The sequence below is a fragment of the Populus euphratica genome, unplaced genomic scaffold (assembly GCF_000495115.2).
Source record: "Populus euphratica unplaced genomic scaffold, PopEup_1.0 scaffold703.1, whole genome shotgun sequence".
NCBI lineage: Eukaryota > Viridiplantae > Streptophyta > Magnoliopsida > Malpighiales > Salicaceae > Populus > Populus euphratica.
The window spans coordinates 91921-115823 of record NW_011500571.1 but is presented as its reverse complement, the minus strand read 5'-3'; the positions used below and the strand labels follow the sequence as shown (position 1 = coordinate 115823).

Below are 23903 nucleotides of genomic sequence, written 5' to 3'. Positions count from 1 at the left end.
TTTGAAAAATTAAGCTATGTCTTGTGACATTATAAATTATTTAATTACTGTGACCTCAATGGCACCCTGCCCGCTCAAGGTAAATTAACAACTCTCCATCCGCTCAATATATATTGTATAGGTTGGTGTCAATTGAAGGCTTACTCGAAACTTTACGCTACATTTAGCAAAGGATAAAATCTAGGGTTTCTCAATCTCTAAAATTTCTCGTTCCTAGAAAACTTTTAATTAAAAAAATTATGGATATCAATAATCTAAATAACCAATCTCTAATATATATATAAAACAAACAAAGCTGTTTAAATATAATCTAAAACCAAAAATCAACTAAAACTTTAAAACCGTACTTAGCAATTACATAATTGATATATTCCCTTTCCCTTAACAATGAACATATATATGGATATATTCTACAGGCTGGTGTGAACTGAAGAATCTTGAAGAGGTAGATCTCTCCGGAAACAATCTAAAGGGCGTACTCCCTCCTTGTTTGGGAAATCTATCATCTCTACGATCCTTGGATTTATCTTACAACCAATTGGAGGGAAATATTGCCTCTAGTCACCTTTCCCATCTTACGCAGCTTGGATACCTCTTAGTTTCAAATAACTACTTTCAAGTTCCAATATCATTTGGTTCATTTATGAACCTCTCCAACCTCAAGTTCATTGTATGCGATAACAATGAGCTAATAGCTGCACCCAGTTTTCAGCCTTCAGCTCCCAAGTTCCAGCTTCGTGTTTTTAGTGCTTCAAACTGTACTCCAAAACCACTCGAGGCTGGATTTCCAAACTTCCTGCATAGCCAACATGATTTGGTGTTTGTTGATCTATCCCACAACAAATTCGTTGGACAACCTTTCCCATCTTGGCTGTTTGAGAATAATACAAAGTTAGATCGACTATATTTGAGAGACACCTCATTTATAGGCGGTCCTTTGCAGCTGCCACAACATCCAACACCCAACCTTCAGACAGTAGATATGTCTAGCAACAACATACATGGTCAAGTTGCAAGAAACATATGTTCGATTTTTCCACGTTTGAAGAACTTCATGATGGCTAACAACAGCCTCACGGGTTGTATTCCTCCTTGTTTTGGGAATATGAGCTCTCTCGAATACTTGGATCTTTCCAACAATCACATGTCTTGTGAACTGCTTGAGCATAATTTTCCAACAGTAGGGTCCTCGTTGTGGTCCTTGAAGCTGTCCAATAACAATTTCAAAGGGCGATTACCACTCTCTGTGTTCAACATGACTAACCTACTTTACCTCTGTCTAGATGGAAACAAATTTAGAGGACAAGTACCAGGTACCTTTTCTTTTGAATCATCACTCGTGTGGTTGGATATCAGTAACAATCTTTTGTCAGGCATGCTTCCAAGGGGAATTGGGAACTCGTCACTAAACCGCTTTGCTCGGGCAATTGATATGTCCAGAAATCAGTTTGAAGGTACCATTCCAATAGAATATTTCAATTCTTATGGGCTTGAATTTTTAGATCTTTCTGAAAACAATCTGTCTGGGTCTTTGCCGTTGGGCTTCCGTGCATCAGATTTACGCTATGTCCACCTTTACAGAAATCAATTGAGCGGTCCACTGCCATATGCTTTTTGTAATCTCTCTTCGTTGGTTATATTTGATCTCGGCGATAACAACTTAACTGGGCCCATTCCAAATTGGATTGATAGCCTTTCGGAATTGAGCATTTTTGTTCTCAAATCTAATCAATTCAATGGGAAACTTCCTCGTCAGTTATGCTTGTTAAGGAAATTAAGCATATTGGATCTTTCAGAAAATAAATTTTCTGGTTTGTTACCCTCATGTTTGAGCAATTTAAATTTTACAGCGTCAGACGAAAAAACTTCGGTTGAACCTGGTATGACGTCACGAGATTATGGAAGCCAGGAAGAAATATTTGTATCCATAGGTTTTAATTATCGTTATGAAAAAACTTTGTGGCCAGAGATCGATGTAAAAATAGCTGTGGAGCTTACAGCAAAGAGAAATTTCTACACTTACGAAGGCGGTATCCTTCGTTACATGTCTGCTTTGGATCTTTCTTGTAACAGATTCACTGGAGATATCCCGACAGAATGGGGAAACTTAAGTGGGATATATTCTCTAAATCTGTCACAAAATAATCTCACTGGATTGATCCCTTCATCTTTCTCCAATCTGAAGCACATAGAGAGCTTGGATGTTTCTCACAACAACTTGAATGGGAGAATTCCTGCACAACTCGTTGAACTGACCTTTCTAGCTGTTTTCAACGTGTCGTACAATAATTTGTCAGGAAGAACACCGGAGATGAAAAATCAATTTGGTACCTTCGATGAAAGCAGTTATAAAGGGAATCCTCTTCTTTGTGGACTTCCATTGCAAAACAGTTGCGACAAAACAGAATCACCATCAGCGAGAGTGCCTAACGATTTCAATGGAGATGGTGGCTTCATAGACATGTACAGTTTCTATGCCAGCTTTGGTGTGTGTTACATAATTGCGGCGTTGACAATTGCAGCAGTTCTGTGCATAAATCCGCATTGGCGACGCAGGTGGTTTTACTTCATTGAAGAATGCATCGACACTTGCTACTGCTTTTTGGCTATAAACTTTCGCAAGTTGTCCAGATTCAGAAGGTGATTGGGTCTTATCATGAGCGTGTGGGCTGCTTTCTGAATTTGTTGCAATCCTCTGCGGGGAAGCAGTCGCATTTCAAATCAATGGTTGCTCACAACATGTTTAGCAATTTGCCTGTGAGAAGTGTTCTGTCGAAGTGTCTGGTTCTTGTTGCTTAGCCTTTCTGTTTTGACATGACCTGTGTTTGTTCTTGTGCTTGTATCCATATTTGTTTGTTTCTTTTTTATGTCTTAATTATGTGGCGTTTTGGTCTTAGATTTGGAGAATGAGCAACCAACCAATATTTCCTGGCTTCTTGTGATTACTATATCCCTAATAATATGGAATCTATTCACAAGAAATAGTTTACAGGATTTATTTTCTCAATTAAAAAAATAATTAATAGAACAAAAAGATCATACCAGCAAGGTGAAATGTGGTTCTACAATAATTTTGTTTGCTGAAAGAACACAAGTCTAAACTTAAAACAAGGCAACGGCATAATCTGTCTTCCTTGCAATAATGTGCTTGATTGCTCGTATTTAGACCTCCTCTCCTGTCCTGTTTGCCTCATCCATGTAAAAAGCAAATAAACAAACATAAAGTTCCATACTTTTAATTGAATTGAATTGCCAGTAAGTTCTTTGTCCATTTGAACAGAGGATTTAGCTTAATTTGTCATATCCCATCATTATTTCAACATCCTAATGAAAATGATCTTAACTTGAAGCTTCGGTAACTGAACTCTAAGCAGTTCCGGCTTGCTTAATTACTCTCTCCAGAGGTATCTTCTTCTAGCAGAACTCCAGCCTTCTAACCTCCAAGATGGACTCAATTAGGAAGAATTTGTGTTAGCCCTGCACATATTTTGTATGTTAGCTATCTTACCGTATGTTAGCTTTGTATATATGCAGTGGAGATTATATTATCTTACAGTATGTTAGCTTTGATGAGTTGCAGTTGACAGGATTTACTGGTATCAATAATAAGTTACATTCTCTTATACGGTTTCTTTATCAAGAAAATTGAGGACTTTATATCTATTTAACAATCAATATAATGACAGCACTTCATCATGTTTGACTGAGCTTTCATCCCTGAAGATTTATATCTATGGAGCTTTCAACTTATCCATAAATTGTTTTTTTAATAAGACAGGAAGAGATTAAAGTGAGCTGGACCAAAATTAGGATGATTAAAAATTACGAGTGACGATGTATAGAACGGATACTTGCAATCTATCTTCTTCCTTGATCTATGCACTGTATATTTTTTTGATGTAAAATTTGAGAATTATATATATATGTTGTAGGTTTTCAACTCCAACCGATGAGGCTGGGAAAGTCAGAGAACCTTAACCTGAGTGCCAATCAATTGAACAGTAGCATCTTATCAATTCTGAGTGGGCTTTCATCCCTCAAGTCTTTGGATCTATCATTAAATAAGTTGACAGGATCAGGTAATGATACACAGTTTCTACCTAGAAACCGTGTAAGAATATAATGGTAGGAGGATTACGTAAGAGTCTCTCAATTCTCTGTTTTCCTTCTTCTCCTCCCCTGCTTCTGCTTCATTTTGTTAAGCCAAGCTTAACAGATGATTATATTACAATACACAAAATGGATACTTCCAATCTATCCTTCTTGACAAAAACGCAATCTTAAGGAATAAAAACCATCCCTCAAGACCCTTTCTCTCAAGGATACTACTTTAAGTCAACGTAAATTAGTGTTTAGTTTCTTAAAATGTTAATTAATAATATTGAAAGGAATGGCTACTCTCTACCACCACTATTTTCATCGTACCTTTTCTTCTTTCTCTTTCACGGGGACTTTCTTCAATTCGAGCACCCTTGAAGAATTGCATCTAGATCGTACTTCTCTCCCATTAAACTTTCTCCAGAACATCGTAACATTGACTACTCTTAAAGTATTGTCTGTTGGCCAATGTGACCTCAATGGCACCCTGCCCGCTCAAGGTAAATTAACAACTCTCCATCCACTCAAGATTCTTTCAACACTATATATTTTGACTATTTTGAGATAAATTGTACAGGTTGGTGTGAATGGAAGAATTTGGAGTAGTTAGATCCCTCCGGAAATAATTTTGGTGGTTCACTTCCAGATTGTTTAGGAAACTTGTCATCTCTACAACTATTAGATGTTTCTAGTAACCAATTTACTGGAAATATTGCCTCCGGTCCTCTTACCAACCTCATATGCATTGAATCCCTCTCACTATCAAATAACCTCTTTGAAGTTCCCATTTCAATGAAGCCTTTTATGAACCACTCAAGTCTCAAGTTGTTCTCCGGTGAGAACAACAGACTAGTAACAGCACCCATTTCCTTTCATGATTTGATTCCAAAGTTCCAACTAGTCTTTTTCCGCTTTTATACATATAGTACAACATTAGAAGCAGTGAATGTAGAAATTCCCACCTTCCTCTATCACCAATATGACTTAAGAGTCCTTGATCTCTCCTACAACATCACTGGAATGTTTCCATCGTGGTTGCTTAAGAACAATACACGATTGGAGCAACTACTTTTGAGCGAGAACTCCTTTGTTGGTACTTTACAGTTGCAAGATCACCCAAATCCAAATATGAAAGTCATAGATATATTCAACAGCCACATGAATGGTCAAATTCCAAACAATATTTGTTTGATATTTCCAAATCTATGGAGCTATGGAGCTTAATGATGGCCGAGAATGGATTCACAGGTTGTATTCCTTCTGGTTTAGGAAATATCAGCTCTTTGGGATTTTTAGATTTATCCAACAATCAATTGTCCACAGTAAAATTAGAACAACTAACAACAATAACGTTTCTCAAGTTGTCAAACAACAATTTGGGTGGGCAAATACCGACCTCGGTGTTCAATTCTTCTGGTCTGTATTTTCTCTAAGTGATAACAACTTACCACATTTTCCCCACCCTCTATTTTCCACCACCCTCTTGGAAAATATGGTATGAATTGGGTTTGAGTAACAATCAGTTTTCAGGCATGCTTCCAAGGTGGTTTTTCAATTTGAAGCATATCTTCACAATTGATTTGTCCAAAAACCATTTTAATGGTCCAATTCTAGTAGACTTTTGTAAGCTTGACCAACTTGAATATTTGGACCTTTCTGAAAACAACTTGTCTGGTTCTGCACCATCTTGCTCCAATCCACTACAAATAACCCATGTGCATCTATCCAATAATAGATTGAGTGGTCCATTACTAAATGGATTTTGTAACAGCTCTTCCCTTATTACGATGGATCTTCGAGATAACAACTTCACCGGCTCCATTCCAAATTGGATTGGCAATCTTCCATCACTGAGTGTTATTCTTCTGAGGGCTAATCACTTTAATGGTGAATTCCCTGTGCTCATTTATGCTTGTTAGAGCAATTAAGGATTTTGGATGTTTCACAAAATCAGCTCTCTGGTCCACTACCCTCCTGTTTGGGCAATCTTACTTTCAAGGTAAGTTCCCAGAAAGCGTTGGTGGATAGTACCCATTTCTTTAGAAACCCTTTTTGGCACAACTTTACAAAAGAAGTGATAGAATTTACAACTAAAAATATGTATTATGGTTACAAGGGGAAAATTCTCAGCTTCATGTCTGGTATTGATCTCTCCAGTAGTAACAACTTCTTAGGAGCAATCCCACAAGAATTGGGAAACTTAAGTAAGTTACTGTCATTAAATTTATCACACAACAATCTCACTGGATCTATCCCTGCAACATTCTCAAACCTAAAGCAGATTGACAGTTTGGATCTCTCTTACAACAAGTTGAATGGTGTCATCCCTCAGTAACTTACTGAAATGAGCACACTGGAAGTTTTTGGTGTGGCGCACAATAACTTGTCAGGTAAGACACCCGAGAGGAAAAATCAGTTTGGGACCTTCGATGAAAGCTGTTATGAAGGAAATCCTTTCTTGTGTGGACCTCCATTGCGAAACAATTGTAGCAAGGAAGCAGTGTCGTCACAGCTAGTGCCTAATGATAAACAAGAAGATGATGGTTTTATAGACATTGAGTTTTTCTACATCAGTTTCGGTGCAAGTTACACAGTTATGGTGATGACGATTGCAGCAGTTCTCTGCATCAATTCATATTCGCGACGCAGGTGGTTTTACTTCATCGAAGACTGCATAGATACTTGCTACTGTTTTGTGGGGGCTAGTTTCCACAAGTTCTCCAACTTCAGAAGGTGAATTTGTTATTGGGAAGATGGTAGTTCCTAGTTTGTGATGATTGTTTGTCTAGCTATTGGATGCTTTGCAGTGTACTATCTCTAACCTCAGCCTTTATATTTGATTAGTTATTTAGGCTAAATATATAAGCTGGACTGCTCATTCCTGAACCATTATGAAGGGAACTGATTTGGATTGGTCATTGACTTGAGTGTGATTACTCTTTCAACTCCCAAGACTTGTCTAAAAATAAATTGCCAAAACCACTACTAAATTCAAACAAAATATTCAGAGTGACAACACTTGTATCTGCCTTTGTTCCAAGGGCGACCCCACCTTAGCTCTTCAATAAAAGCTTTGAAATCAGAGCAAGAAGATCCACCTTCTTCAACACATGGCGTTTTTACTATTGTAGTTTTTTTCCAAGTTTAATCACAAATCCCCAGAGCGGGTAGATTTAGTATTGTAGTTTGGCACCTGTGTGATTTTACATTTCAAAAATCATAAATGTATTTGAAAAATTTAGAAATTTTTTATTTTTTTATGTTTTTAATTAATATTTTTAAATTATTTTTTCACGATCCAGATCCCGGCCATGGAAAGCAAAGCAAGGGTGACACCCCACCATTCATCAAGACAATAGAGAGGTACCGCTGTGAAGATTTCTGGAGAATTCAACATATCACAACAATCACCCGTATCTAAGAGAGCCAGGGGAGATGGGTCTCTGAAACTCTTCTGTAATTAGAGGGGTTAGCTACGGAGAGGATCAATTTCCGGAAAATTATCATCTCTGTCAAGTTCCTCAGGTCTGTACAGACGTTTCATCATGTAATGCTGAGCCTCAGAAAACAGAAAACTGCTGCTCTTCCCTCCTCTTCTCTGCTCCTTTGTCTCTGTTTTGCTGTTGTTGAATCTTCCAACCTGCCATCTTGCCCCTGCTTGTCACCAGTAAATGCTTGACACCGTCAATTTGTAGACATCAATACGAGTATATTTGGGATTTGTCAAATGTTTATTTTATATTTTGTCAAATTTTCACAACTTGAGTTCGTTTTGCAAGTTCACATCAACTTTTTTTATGCTGGTTTTGTTTTTTGTTTTATTCGTTTTGTAGTAATTTATTTATATTTTTTAATTTAAAAAAAATGACGAGAAAAAATAAAAAGAACTACAGATTCAAAAAGAAAAAAAATAGAGCTAGAGTTCTGATCTTGATCCAAGTGTGATAAGATTTTTCAAAAGATATGTAGATCTGAAAGAGAGACGCAATATTGCCTCTTAGACCAGGTTATAGTATACAAGTAGACCTATGAATAAATGACATAAGCAGTCCAGGGAAAGTTAACCTATGAAGTAGAAGATCATTGTTTATTGGATTAGTACTTTGAAATCCTAAACTCGTTTTGTTATTAGAACAAAAGGGTAAACCCACCCTTCGACTTTGCAACGTAGAAGCAGAGTATCCAACTTTGAGCCATAAAGACATTCTGAGGCGAAAAAAAGTTAGAAGCCAATGGTATAAAAAACTTTAATGATGGAAAAAGAAGCCTCTACCACTCACAAGCAACCAACCACAGCAAAGAAGCCTCTACCCTGCCATCACAGGATCTTGTTTGGAAAATTAAGAAGTAGAGAAGATACTTGCAAGTAAAAAAATATCCTCAGTGAAATGCGTGTACTGTGGTGGAAGAGGCTGAGGGGGTACGACGTGACGAACATCTTTTAATCAATGTGTCTCCCTTTTAAGAAGTATTATTGACGGTGAGCACCCCTCACATAACTCACTTCATGCATCTATTGGATCCTCATAAACAAGAAAAAAGACAACCACTCACATTGACTTGGTGCATCTAGTGGAACCTAATATGTCAAAAAATAAATAAAAAAATGAAATTTCTCAATCACAAATCCACATATGGCTTTTTTCGTACTGTAGTTGTTTTCCAAGTTTAATCACAAATCCACAGAGTTGGTGTATTTAGCATTGTAGTTTAATCACAAATCCACATAGTAAAAACTGTTCATTTGCTCATACAGTAGCATAGTTTCTTGAATCTCTGTTTCTAATCGGAACAGGGGAGCAACGAGCAGATTGGAGTGTCACACTTTGTCTTTCTTTTGCTCACGACGCTGCCTGCCGAAACGCTGAAGATTCGCCCGCAGCTTGTAGGAGTCAAACCAACGCCCATTCAAAGATTGTATGAGATCTGTTTGCATTAGGTTGGATTTCATGTTGACAAAACCGAACCTCCATTCCTTCCAGTGGATTTGCGCAGTTCCTGCTTTTTGTTGAAAATTGCCGTTGTAAGAGTGTATTTGAGTTTCAACATTATCCCCAGCTTCTGCAAATCAGGTGTTATTCTCTTCTTCCACATTGTCAGTTGATACTGTAGAAATTTGCTATTCTTTTCTCTCACCTTATCAATAATTTGCTTCTCTTTTCAGTTGTTCCGATATCTTCAGAGCTATTTTCTTTATTGGCTATTAGGCAGACCCAATACACCACATCAAAGAACCTACTGCAGCATTCATGAACAAGTGATTAATTGAACTTGGCATGACTTGAGACATCTTATGCACTGGAGCTCCAGAAGTTCCTGCAGAAAAAGAGATATTTTATGAAGATTAATTAAAAAATCAAGGAAATCCCACAATGTTTGCCACCTAATACTCTGAGAAGAGTACCATCTGTGCATACAGGGTAAGGAACAAAACCAGAACAATTAATCAACAGTGAAACTAGCCAGTTACCTATTGAAGCAGCTTTCAGAGAAGGCGAATCAGTGCTTTTGTTGGACACTTTATTGCGCTTCTTCAACCTTTGCCTTTTGGAACATGAATCCACAGAATCAGTTCTGCCGCACTCATATGGAGCTGCATCGCCATCTTCATTTGAAACCATTTCAGTAGCATCAAAATTCAAGTTGTCAATACTTCTTTTTTGTTTAGAAGACATCACTTTGCAACCACTCTTCACCTCAGTATCAACCCCAGGTGTCCTATTTACTATCAGATCTTGACTACCTTCCAGTCTAGCTTTCTTTTGTTTCTGTTTGAACAGCTCCCTGTAAGCACGAGCATCCATTCTCTTAATTCCAACCAGGACAGTTTTGATAACAGATTTGTCAATGTTTCCAACTTCTTCAGTTTCAAGTTGTTTCACACTCTTCTCTTTCTTGTGCTTTTCCTTCATAATTAACGAACCCGAGCTTTTACCACACTTCGTTGAACCAGAAGAACTAGATGACAACTGATTCTTACCCTTCTCAGGCTTCTAGAAGAAGTCGGTAAACTTTGTTTCTCAACCAATCTCTCAGATTTCCTCGTAACAGGAGGAATTGTAGGGGGGTCTGCTTCTCAATACGTTCAGACTTTCTACTACTTGAAGGGCTTGGAGTCAAGTTTTTCTTCAATGATGTTTGTCTAGCTGACTTTCTTAGACCACAAGTATCATTAGCAGCACCCAAACTGCTTGATGATCTGTTACCAATGTTTCTCCCTTTTATATCATTACTTTCCTCATCCTTACCCTTACAACTAGCCTTGGCATCATTTCCCATCCTGCAAGCTGTAAACCACAAACAACAACAACAACATGAGATTCCATTAAATAAACCAGGTCAGGCTTAACATTGATGTTTCACAAGCAATTGACCAAACTAAACCCAAGTATCCCTCCATTGGCAAATCAATCCCCCACTTTTCCACTTACATTCAACCCCATAAAAAAAATTACTATATTTGAAGCAATCTTACAAAAATTTAGACTGGATATTCTTGGAAATTATGAACAACATTCTCATAAAGAAAAAAATATTAATTATTAGAATTTCCAAGTACAATATTCTCATAAAAGAAACAAAAATTGCCTAAAAAAATTAATTCTTAGAATTTCCAAGCAAAAAATTCTCCAAAAGAAAGAATAATAGCAAAATCAATGAAAGGCTTAGAAGACATCAACAACGTACAATCAAGGCTGCATGTTCATTTCAATCACTGCAATGCCATTCATAATCACTGAAACACAAGAACCTAACGAAGAAATCAAAAGAAACTACACCAAAATTACGCTAAACAAAACCCTAAGTCACTGAAAAAATTATTTTTTTCTTTTTCAATGTTAGATTAAAAACCCTATCAGAAGGAGAGGGGGGGAAGGGGTGGATGAGATTGGATTTCTAACTTACCGGAGAGAGAATCGTTGGGAGGTCACCGGGTTTAGTCTTCCGACGGCATTTGACAGGCGGAGTCTTTAATTGCCAAGTAGAAATGCGGAAGGAGTTGAAAAAACTTTACCAATGAACAGGCCCGCAGGGGAGGGGTCAATGATCAATGTCACGCTTTGTACTTGCCCAGTCGGGACGTTACTTACATGTTAATCTTTAGTCCTACTACTTTACTTGTATTCAATTTAGTCCAACACTAGAAGGATTGGATTCAGACTTGGTAGCAATCATTTTTTTAAACCCCGACATCACTTAATGAGTTAACCTCTAAACTAATCCGGATTTTAATTTTAATAAAATTAAAAGAAGAATTAATTTGTTATGATTCGGTAAAAAATTCATGTTGATTTTTAACCCGATAAAACCCAATAAAAAATTTTAATTTTTTTAAAATAAATAATAATATTATTTTAATTTTTTATAAAATAAAAAAATAAATTAATCAATGTTAATTCTAATTAACATTTCTATGGCCATAAACTTGTTTCGAGACAACCTCCAACCTTTGATTTAACTACAATGTTTTGTTTTTTTAATAAACTATAAAACTTTAATATACATGAAAATGAAAGATCTTGGAGGTTGATAATTGACGTGATGTTAATCCATTCAACCAGTGATTCTGAACTTGCTTCGTGTCAATTGATCACAATTAGATTTAAAAACTATACTACAAAGGTTAACTTGATAATTAACCTTATAATTAATTAATAAGACATGGGAAAGTAATATAGCTTTTTTCGTTTTTATTTTTCCTCTTTTTTTTCTATATTTGTTTTTCATTTTTTTTAGCTTTACATGTTTTTATTTTTTTTCCCAAAATTATTTTTTTTCTTTTTTTTTTTAAATTATCTTTGTCGATTTTTTAATATTAAACTGGTTGAAAATTTAGTTGATTATCTTTGTATTTTTTAAATTATCTTTGTATTTTTTTTAATATTAAACTGGTTTAAATTATCTTTGTATTTTTTTAAATTATCCTTGTTGACTTTTTTCCCCAAAATTGTCTCTTTTTTTTCATTTTTTTTTAAATTGTTTTTGTTGTTTTTATTTTTTTTAATATGAAGCTAGTTGAAAATTGAACTTTATAGTTTTTTTAAAAAAAAAAAACATTATGGATTGCTAATGTGTTTCTTCATATGATTTTTTTATTTTTTTCTAAAATTGTCTTTATGGATTTTTTTCTTCATATTGAGCTGATTAATAATTTAGTTTCATAGTTTTTTTCTTTAAAATATTATGAATTGTTACAATGTTTTCCCACATTATTTTTTTATGATTTGTTTCAAAATTATCTTTATCGATTTTATTATTTTTAATATTAAGCTGGTTGAGAATTGTAATTGTAGATTTTCTCATAAAATACTATAGATTGCTACAATGTTTTTCTAAGTGATTTTTTTCCTTTTGATTTTTTTGTTATGATTTTTTTCCAAAATTTTCTTTACTTATTTTATTTCGTAAATATGAATCTGATTAAGAACTTAACTTTGTAGTTTTTTTCTTGAAAATATTATGAATTGCAACAGTTTTTTTCTATATAATTTTTTATTTTTCTCCATAAACCCACGACAATACACAAGTATGCCTCAAGCCCACGGCATCACGCAGGCATGATATCTAGTTATAGATTGAATTCATGTTTCTATTTGCTTAAACTATATATAAAAACAAAAAATAAAAATTTTAATTTTTTTTCATTAATAGTCAAAGTTTTAGTTGTTGACTTAAATGTGAATCACAAATGGAGACACAATTTGTCATAATTGAAGGAACAATATTTAACTACAATGTTTTTTTTAATATATCTTTAATATACATGAAAATGGAAGACATTGAAGGTTGATAAATGATGTTAACTCAAGTATATATTTAAAATAATTATTGTTAAATCACTTACATGTTTAAACATATGCCACATAAAATTTAAATTTAATATTCATAAGTATAGTAATTAAAAATTAGATAAATATATACTTTGAAGATTACCTTGCAAGGTTATTTTTTAAAATATATATATATATATGAAATGAAAACAACAAAATAAAAATAATATGTATAAAAAGATAGAATATAAGTGAAAAACACTTGAAACAAAAACTCTAAACGTTGTAAATATTATCTTACAAGGAAAAAAAATGAGTATTTTTTTCTATTATTAATCTATAGAAAATATCAATATATCCTTAATTTAAATATAAGTTGAATAACCTTATTATAATTTCTTCTTGTCCCACATTATTAATGAATATAAAATACTATAATGTAATCGTAGGGTATAACTTAATTGGTTAGGTTTTAAGTTTGCTTTTTAAAAATCACCAGTTCGAGTCCTACAAACCTCAAGATCATTGAAGATTTACCTGATTGTTAATTTTAGTATCCATAGGATTAATTGATATACATACAAATTGATTCGGACATCTATAATAATAATAATAATAAAAACACAATGTTGTACCTCTAATATGGTCTTAGCTTTACAACCTTAAGTTAACATGCAAAACTACAGCAAGCAAACACACGGTAAGATTTCAGTTTACAGGAAAATATTATATATAAAACCAATTAATGACTTAATTTGATCACAATTCAAGTTTGTTTATATCTATAAAATCTCTGCAATTTGCTTTCCAGATCAGCTATCATCTCAGAAGTTGGCAAAAATATGTGAAACCCCTCCAGCAAATCAGGATAGTCTGCAAACAGCTCAACTACGTCCCTGTACACATCCACCACATCCTTGCACTTGTTTCTGTATGCACATAAAGTCATCAAAAAGTCTTTGTAAGCCTCCTTGTTGATGCGCTTTTGCACCTTCCTTACAAAATCGACAGCTTCTTCATGATCTCTAGTAACTTTCTCTGCGGCCGTTAATGCTTCTTAATTGATGCAATTCTGAGAAGGTTAGAAAGCCGAATAAAAGAATAGATTACCCTAATTATTATTATTATTATTGTTTTTGTATTAATCGGAGCACAATATTATATATACTTGTGCCCTATCAACTCTAATTAAGTCGGACTCCTATCGTGGTTATTACCTGCAGGGCATTTACCTATCCAGTAGAGTAAGCATTAAAAAATATTCATATATTTGGCCCATTTCAAGAAACCACCTCTCAAGTCTCTACCCATGGCCCAAAGCATCTGAAGTCCTTATGTTCAAGTGCTTTTCAAACTAGGTCTCTGGATCAATGTTGATGTTTATTGTAAGTTAAAACTCTAAGAAATAAAAATATTATAAATATAGAAAGATTTTTAAAATATTTAATAATTTTTTTGTTTTATTTTTAATTTTCAAAAAATTATTATAAATCTTTATATAGAAAATAAACTAGAAAACCCTAATAATAATAAATAAAAAAATTCCTTTCAAAAAGGAGAAAAAACTATAAAAGCATCATAATAATGAATAGGAAAATAAAATTAACAAAGTAAATTATTTATTTTCCTTAAAAATTTTCTATATCAAATGTTTTTTTTTTTTTGCAATTAGGTTGTCATCTATAGTTATTAAATCCAACTCTACCTCTACCCAATGGGTTGACTCTTAAAAGTTAAAATCCATGACTGGAGCAAAGTTTTTATTTGATAATTTTGACATTATTCTCTAAACAAATCCAAATAACTTTCAAATTAATATGCAAAACTCAATGGATATACTTGTATTCAAAATCCAAATTAATGGGTCTTATCCTATTCTATTTATTGCTCCAGAATAAATTATATTGATTTTATACCTGCTCCACATATAATACATATTTATTTTCAGTATACCACTCATCTATTATTTCTCATTTTGCAAAATCCTAGCCAGCCATTCACTTGAGATGTTAAGTCAAGATTTGACTAGTGTTATGTATTAGGGTATGCTTGATACGTGGGTAAAGGAGTTTTTCACCTCTTTTACTTGTGTTTATAAAAATTTCAATGGTACGAAAAAAATAATCTAAAGAAGTTTTAAGATTTAATCTCGAATGTGGAGTTAAATGGTAACTTTATGGAGGGTGGAAGGGGTAAAAAAATGATAATGATAAGATTTCAGAAGTAGAAAATAATTATGTCAATTATAAGACGACATTAATTGTAATGGGTTTCTTTCAAAAGCAAAATTGTGATTTTCGTGTTAGAAAAATAATATAAAAAAATAATTTTGATAGGAGTAACTCTATATCAAATTTTAGACCTAGAGTGGATCATAGTGATAGAAAATGTCATATTATCATGAAAAAAACTATATCCAGTATCACTGTGAGAAGGAGAAAGCCAATGTAGGAAGAATTGAAGCTAAGGAGCAAGAAGTCTAGAAATGCTGCGATTGTACAAATCATAAACATGTTCTCATGGTTTATAAAGGTAATGAGGTTTTGAGAAATTCATGAATTTTAGATTCTGCACTCTCTTTTTATATTTGTTTAAAGAAATAATGATTTAATATTTATTAAAAAAAATGATGGAAATTTTATCACACAACAATCTCGCTCGATCTATACCTGCAAAGTTCTCAAATTTGAAGTAGATTAAAAATTTGGATCTTTCTTACAACAACTTAAATAATATTATCTCCCGGTAACTCACTGAAATTACCACACTAGCAGTTGTTAGTGTGATCCTCAATAACTTATCAAGAAAGATTCTCAAGAAAAAGTATCAGTTTAAGACCTTCGATGAAACGAGTTATGAAGAAAATCGTTTCTTGTGTGAATTTCCATTGCGAAACAATTGTAATGAAGAAGAATCATCATGGCAGCCAAAGGATAACGATGAACAAGAAGATGATGGTGTAATAGACATGGATGTTTTCTATATCAGTTTTGGTAAATGTTACTTAGTTGTGGTGATGACTATTACAGTAATTCTTTACATCAATTCCTATGGGCGATGCAAGTGGTTTTACTTCATTGAAAATTGCATGGATTCTTGTAATTATTTTGTGGTGGCTACTTTTCGCAAGTTCTCCAACTTCAGAAGGTGAATTTGTTATTGGGGAGACGGTTGTTCCTAGTCAAGCATCCGCGTAGACGACATTTTGCGCCACCAAAATATCGTTGCAGAACAGTAATGGAGAAAGCGTGATAGCCTACTTTTGACTAATTTATACACCCAACGTTTAACACAAAATAGAGCTGTACATCAATAATTGATGACAAACTGGCATTCAGCTAATTTAAATTAAAATGTCTTTTATTTTCAATTACTATTTCATTTTATTGTTGGATTTCTTTCTTTTTTAAAAAACAAATCCATTGCCACTCCATATATTAAGAATTGCAGATTGAATCAGCTTAAAATGGTTCTGTCCTACTTTCTTGCTGGAGTTTCCCAATTGATTGCAATTATTTCTTGCGATGTTAGATCACAACTTTAATCGCCCTTACAAGGTTTGTTTCCGCAATGAAATCAGCAATTTCCGGCGAAGCCCTGCAAGTCAAAGCATCAGCGTCCACGACATTTCATGCTTTAACTCAATTTCTCCCGTGGTGCTGTAAGGCAACCAATAGATTGACTCCGACTCAAAAACTTAAACGTACATGTGTTTCGTCTGTGATGGTGTAAAATGTTTTTTTAAAAGTACTGTTTATTTAAAAATACATAAAAAGATCTGTTTTTAGATTTTTTTATATAAATATATTAAAACTATATAGAAAAAACATTAAAGAAAACATTAATTTAATATTTTTTAAAATAAAATATACTTTTAAAATACATTCAAAAACATGAATTACTACACTCTCAAGCATTCAAAAGCATAAGTCTTAAATTAAACGAAAGAAATCATTTTCTTACCTCTTCATTTCTTTCACAAATCAAATTAATTAAAGTAACAGATAGACAATGAAATAAAATAATATCTGATTTAAAAAAATATTCAAACTATAAAGAAAACTTATTAATTAGTTGAAATCTGAAAACAGAGTGGGAAAACAATCCTCAATGTTCAGCCTTAATTAAAGCATTGTTTTCAAAAACATCTAGTAAATTTTATTTTATTTTTTTGAGTGAAAATTGTAAACAACTTACAATGTCTTACTCGGCTAAATTTTATCTAATCAATCATTTTGAATAACTTTTTACTGCCAAAAAATCCAAATCATTAGAATACCATAAAATTATCAAATATAAACCAAACTATTGACAAAACAAAACCTATCAACAATTTATAATGACATTTATCGACAAAATATTTTTTTGCTATGTTCCTTGATATATACCAATGAAGATTTTTCATTGGAATATATCAAGAAAATTATAATTAAAAAAAAAATAAAAAAAATAATGTGTCATTATTATAGACTATATTACTTATGAAATAAACTATCACTAATATCCATCGGTGAATCTGTAGGTAATATTTAAGCTATAACTTGACAAACAAATCTCCTCTCCTCCACCTTTATTTCTTTTTTTTCCTTTTTATTATTTAGAAAACAACACCCAACACCCCTATATTTTGTCATAAATCAAGCTCTCATCATCACAAATCCTGCCACCTCAACACTTAATTTGTCTGCATCCCTGTCCTACTTTTTTTTTTCTTTTAAGATTGGCCATATAAAGAAAGAATTTTTTTTTTGTAACTGATTTTTAAAATGCTAATTTTTTTGGCATTTTAAGATATTATTTGTAGTTTGTTTATGTATTTATTTGTTATATAGCTTTTTCTCATAGAAATTTATTTTGTGAATGTATGATTTGTACATATTAGGTTTTTTTTTTTAGATTTTAAAAAATAGTATTTGTTTGTAATTTGATGAAATTGAGCTTGATTTTGTGACTTAGGTGTTTTGTAATGAAATAAATAATGACTTATTTCATGTGTACGTTTTCTATTTTGTCAATTTTATTATTAAATTTAAAATTTTAGTAAATATGGAGGAATTGAATTTTTATAGAAAATTGATAATGATTTAAGGGTACAATTAAAATAGATTGAATAAATTTGAGTTAAACTGATGGTAGCTAATTAGTTTGGTACCGATAATTTGTTTAGTCCATATTATTAACTAATGTATTTTGTCATCAACATTCTATGTAGGGTTTATATAAGCAATGAATGATCGTTATTAGATATATCAAGTTTCACCAAAAGTGTTGCATAAGATGGATTATTGTAATGGGTTGAGAGTTTTATTAAATTCGCTTTAGATAAGAATGCACAATTACTTGTCTATCAAAAGTTTAAAAGTCTATGTTTTCTTAACGAATATATTTCAAACATATCTAAGCGATGAATTTGAAGGATAACAAATTATATGGAATAAAGAGTCATGATTATCACAATTGTAATCTATTTTTGGGTCCCCATGTAAAAATAATAATTAAAAAAAAGAATAGTGTCGTTTTGTGACACTGTTCCTTTCTCCTCGCGTGCTGCCGAAACCAAAAGCCATACCCATTAGAGACTTCACCCGGTGTCCCTTGCTCCCCATGCGTAACAATGCCTCCCCCGCTCCCATGCAAAACCACTCCTATAAATACTGCTATTAGCAGCTGTAATAGAGAAGGTTTTTTTGGGGGGGAAGGATGAGAGGAGAATTTTTTTTGAATGAGAGAGAGGGCTGAAAAACTAAAAGAGGGGGAAAGTTTTTGAACTAAAGAGAGGGGAACGAGAAAGAAATAAAGGAAAACAAAGAGGCCAAGCAACGCTGAAACGACAGAGGGGAGGAAGAGCAGCAGCGGCGCCATCGTCAGCTCATCATCTCCTTCATCCCAGCAGCCACACCAGGAGGAAGAGCTGTTAGCAGCACCACCTCTGTTGAACCTTGGCCATTTCTTCCGTGCACCCGAAAATAGCCTTCTCTGTCAACGTAGCCCCAGACCAGCCTCAACCGAACCCCACAACAGCAGCAACCATTTCTTCTCAATAGAGACAAGACGGGAAGCACAAGAAAGAGAACCAGAGAACAAACGAACGAGGAAGAACACAACAATGGACGAGCAGAAGAAGAGAAGATAAGCAGAAGAAAACACAGGAAGAGCAGCCATAGCAAACACCATGAACCGCACCAGCAGCTGCACAGACGAGGAAGAAGGGTAGCCGCAGCAACACTAGAGAAGAGGAAGAGCAGCCACCGTGACACCACCAACTACACCAACCACACTAGCTCATCATCTTGCATATGAGGTCTGTAGAATAAGGAAGAAGAAGCACAGAAAACCAGAAGAAGGAGAGAGGAACGAAGATTGCAAAGGAGGGAACTTAGAAGAAGAACGCCAGCAGAGGACGACACCACTGATCGACGAGCCAACAGGCCTTCAAACCTCGTTGTTTTCCTTTCGTTCCCAGGACGGTTTTCTTCACCTCCCGCACCGTGAACATGTTTTTGCTTTGTGTTTGCACTTTTCAAGTGAAACTTAATTCACTTGAACAGTAACGTGGGTTTTGCATGCATTCTGTTTTGTTCAATTAAAAGGGCTCTTTGCATGCATTTTGTTTTGTTCGGGTAAACTTAATTCACTTGAATAGTGTGTGAACAGTAACTAAGGATGTATTTATTTGCGAAGAATATAATTACCCGGTTACTGTGCAGGTGCATAGTAACCGGCTAGTTAATTTACGGGGGTACTGTGTAGGTGAACAGCCACATGGTAACTATTCATTGTACAGTACCGACCTATGTTGTTTCGGGTGGGCTGAGCCCAGCCTTGCAGAAAGTGGGCCATTTTATTTTGGGCTGATTTTTATCCAGTTTTTTTTGGGCCGGGTTTGGCCCATCTGGAAAATTTTCTTCAAAAAATTATTTCAAAGAATCTGTGATTTTTTGTAATTTTGTTACTATATTTTGATCAATATCAATTTGTATTTTTATACTGTAAAGATACAAATTCAGTATTAAAATACCTGGTTTTCGTCGAAACATCAAAAAAATATAAAAATGAAAAATATTTTGTTTTCATGCATACGACCAATATACTAACATGTTTTTTAACGTTTTTTTCATAAAAAAACAAATATTTGAAGTTTTAAAAATGTATTTTCGCATGGATTTCTTAAACACAATAAAAATTATTTTCTTGCATTTTTGGATTTTACAACATGTTTGTAAATTCCAAAGGGTGTTGGCCAATATTCCAAAAAATATAAAAATCTTATTTTTGTGGAATTCATCTATATTCACTATTAATGTTTGGATAAAGAAATCCCAAATGGGTAAATATCCAAAATATTATTAGGAATAATTTGTTATTATTCACTATTAATGTTTGGATAAAGAAATCCTAAAAGGGTAAATATCCAAAATTTATTAGGAATAATTTGTTATTATTCACTACAAATATTTGGATAAAGAAACCCCCAAAGGGGTAAATATTCAAAATATTATTGGGAATAATTGTCCGTTGTAAATATTCAGATAAAGAAACTCCAGGTGGTTAATATAAAAGATATTTTTCTAGGAGTAATTCTAAATTTATTTCAAAACAAACACAGACTCCAAGAGATCTACAACGTCTCTCTTTGCCACTCTATAGATATATCTAAAGGTATGATCCGTATTGGCCAAAGGTTCTTTTCCTTAGACTTTGGACCCAAGTTTCGTTCATCAGAGCAGACTTATCCTAGGAAATTGATGGGATTCGAGAACACCAACACCATAGCAACTACACAGAAAACCAAACACCAAGCAGCTTACCTTAGGTAGGGTGTACTAGGGGTGCTAAAACTTTCCCTTTACGCAACCAGTCCCTTGCCTTAGAATCTCTGAAAGACCAGTTAGGTTTCCTAGTGACCATAATACTAGGTGGCGACTCCCTTTTCACAAAACAAAAACCCCCACATATCTCCTTGCAACGAGGGAAGGTCGTCGCGACGTCGAGCTCTCGGGAGGGTGCGATAGTCACGCGTTCATAAAAACACTCATTCGACATGCTTACCTAGATTTATTGTCAAAGGAGATATGGGATATATTCATAGAGATCAGTCATTTTTTTAGAGATATATGCTCTAACAAGTTGCATACCCAACTTATAGAGAAGCTTGAAACAAATATTATCCAGACAATCTGCAAACTTGAGATGATATTTCCTTCATCTTTCTTTGACTTAATAGAGCATCTACCTATATATCTACTAATTGAAACAAAAGTAGGAGGCCATATCCAATATAGATGGATGTATCCATTCAAGAGGTTACGAATTGCATATTCATTCTAATTAAATTTCTATTGTCTATTTTTTTTTTAAAAAAAGACATTCATTTAATTCCATTCGAAAACTTATTCAATTTAAAGAAAATGGTTAAAAATAAAGCTCATGTTAAGACTTCAATATACAAGGCTTATATTGTGGAAGAGATCTTAACATTATCTCAGAATACTTTGAGTCTCACTTGGAAACAAAAATAAATAATGTTCCAAGACATAATGAAAGTGGGGAATTTCCTTCAAGTGGGAGTTTGTCAATATTTTTTCATCTTGAATGACTTGTACCAAAAATATAGTAAGGAGAAGATACTTGACAGAAATCAAATACAATACTAGAAGTGAAAATATTTTTCCATATTGTACAACATCGAATATCAAATTTATTCTTGATACAATACTAGAAATAAAACCAAACACTTATTGCAACAAATTAAACATGAAGTAAAATAAATATTAGTGAATGTTATATTTCCTTGTTCAATTCATTGCCTTGTTCATATTATAAAATAATCAATTTATAAATAAATAAAATCAACTAGTTTATGGCTTTATTTATTGATGAATGTTTGTAAGTATATGAATTTCAGTTAGGCTCTCATATAGGGGAGATGGTGTTGAATTTTTTTTTAAACAGAAATGTTATTACCTTTTTTAACACTTTAATTTGTATAGATGTCAAGGAGAATGTCATGTGGTCCGCCTCATTGCCTACCTGGTCCTGGCAAAGATCTGCCCCTGCCTCCTCCTCCTTTAGCTTCTATCCTTTAGATTAATTGTATTTAAATTGATAATTTTTAAATTTATAATAAATATTTGGTTTTTTATTTTAGTTTTTATTTCTTTTAATTTTTTTATGTTCTATTTATTTGATTTTAAAAAAAATATTAACAAATTATTAACAGAATTACCGGCAGACTAAGTTTTCAGAGAGTTGAAAAACAATTACATGAAATGCTATTCAACATTACAGATGGAATCACCGACAAACTAAATCCCTCGGAGAGTTCTAGAGAGTTAAAAAAAATTCCATGATCTTGCCAGTAATAATATGTAAATCACCAACGGGTTTAGTTTGTCAGTAATATGAAATAAATCACTAATAGAATTACAAATTGTATTCTCTGTCGATGATATGTCATACTAACCGATGAAATGATACTTGTAATTTTTTTTATTTAACGTGTTTTTTTTATAAATCTATCGGTGATGATATTATTGATGGAATGACAAGCATAATAAAATCACTAATAATAAATTTTTCAATGAATAATTACCATCCATGATTCTCTCGGTAAATATTTTTCTGATGGAATTAGTGTTTAAATACCAACGGTCCAATCCATTGGTAATATGAAAATTCTACTGGTGTTTAATTGGTCAATTTTACTATGTTTCAAAGTCTTCTCCAATGATGCACCGAAGTCTTTTTCTGTTCACAGTTGAGCAAAGAAAATTCAAATGAAAGGTTGAAGATGTTAGGATACTGGCATGCAAACTCAACAAGACAAAAGGTAAGGGACAAGATAAAATGAGAAATGACACACAAGAATTTACGTGGTTCACCCAATTTGGCTACGTCCACGGGCAAGTATAGAAGGATTTTACTAAGTAATGTGGGAATACAACTTCTCTCTAATAATAGGAGAACAACAAAAATCTCTCTATTATTAGGAGAAAACACCTCACTTACTATCTCACAAATACCTCACAATTTTGTGGGATTATTCTCTCTTCACCCTCTCTTCTTTCTTCTCTTGTGGTGTGTTTATAATGCTTGGATGCATTGCCTATTTATAGGCAAACATCCATGCAAAAGACAAGGGCAAGGTAGGTGGCACCAAATTTATGCCTAACATTGTTGACAAATTGGTGCCTAACATTGTTGATTTTGTCAACAATGTTAGGGTGATTTCACATAAGAGAGCCAAAGTAGTATAAATAGGACCTCTTTTGTTGCCCAAATGCACATAACAAACAACAATATTCTACAAACCGTAGTGGTTCATAGAATTATCTAAGATGATAACAATGAAAAAGATGTGGGTTTGGATGTTGCTAACATTATTAACTTTGGTTGGCGAAAGCTATGGTCGTTGCTATGGGTGTTTGGAGGAAGAGAGAATTGAGCTCTTGGGGATCAAAGCTTTGATCAATCCACACAGCGTTTACGGGTATTTAGTCGACTAGACGGTCAATAAAGAGGATAATTGTTGTAAGTGGTCTGGGATCAAGTGTGATACAGCCACAAGGCAAGCGATCCAACTCTCTCTTTGGGATGCAAGGGGTTTGAGCTTGGGCGATTGGGTTCTCAACGCATCTTTGTTTTTTCCTTTTAGAGAATTGCAAAATCTTGATTTGAGCTCTACTGGATTAGATGGTTGCTTTGAGAATCAAGGTTCGTTCAATGTTTATCTTCTTATAATAAAAAATAAAGTTATATGATTTGTGGATGTTAATTATCTTGCTTCGATGTTTTTCTTCCAGGCTTCGAAGTCCTATCGTCAAAACTGGAGTTACTTGACCTAAGTGATAACCGATTTAATGATAAAAGCATTTTGTCATGTTTGACTGGGCTTTCCACTCTCAAGTCTTTGGATCTATCACACAATCAGTTGACAGGATCAGCTAGCTTCTATGGTAACCTTTTCTTTTCTCCTTCTCATATGATTTTTTCTATGCATTTATTTCCTTCCAATATGCTTTTGACAAACATCTT

At 33.6% G+C, this 23903-nt stretch overlaps 2 protein-coding genes and 1 long non-coding RNA gene across 4 annotated transcripts in view; 1 reads left to right on the top strand and 2 right to left on the bottom strand.

Moving 5' to 3' along the window:
• Window positions 1–23903, top strand: part of LOC105115451 (LRR receptor-like serine/threonine-protein kinase GSO1) — a 91794-nt gene that overhangs the window by 2015 nt on the left and 65876 nt on the right. The window contains exon 5 of the mRNA XM_011012336.1: window positions 3933–4079. Within this exon, the coding sequence (XP_011010638.1) occupies window positions 3933–4079 (147 nt within the window). The remainder of the gene's footprint in view (window positions 1–3932; window positions 4080–23903) is intronic.
• LOC105115449 (uncharacterized) lies at window positions 5047–23721 on the bottom strand. Its single transcript, XR_840343.1, has 3 exons — window positions 23710–23721; window positions 22878–22880; window positions 5047–5166 (listed from the first exon to the last, which is right to left on the bottom strand). It is a non-coding gene; the product is annotated as an uncharacterized LOC105115449 (long non-coding RNA).
• LOC105115448 (uncharacterized) overlaps window positions 8720–23903 on the bottom strand; it is a 35333-nt gene continuing 20149 nt past the window's right edge. The window contains exons 1-4 of one of the 2 annotated variants that reach the window (XM_011012332.1): window positions 11005–11115; window positions 9569–10385; window positions 9235–9414; window positions 8720–9159 (exon numbers count right to left, since the gene is read on the bottom strand). In XM_011012332.1, coding sequence (XP_011010634.1) covers window positions 9302–9414; window positions 9569–10010 — 555 coding nt within the window. In that variant the 5' untranslated portion in view covers window positions 10011–10385; window positions 11005–11115 and the 3' untranslated portion in view covers window positions 8720–9159; window positions 9235–9301. Of the gene's footprint in view, window positions 9160–9234; window positions 9415–9568; window positions 10386–11004; window positions 11116–23903 lie in introns of those variants that run through there. The other variant, XM_011012333.1, reaches the window with a different exon arrangement.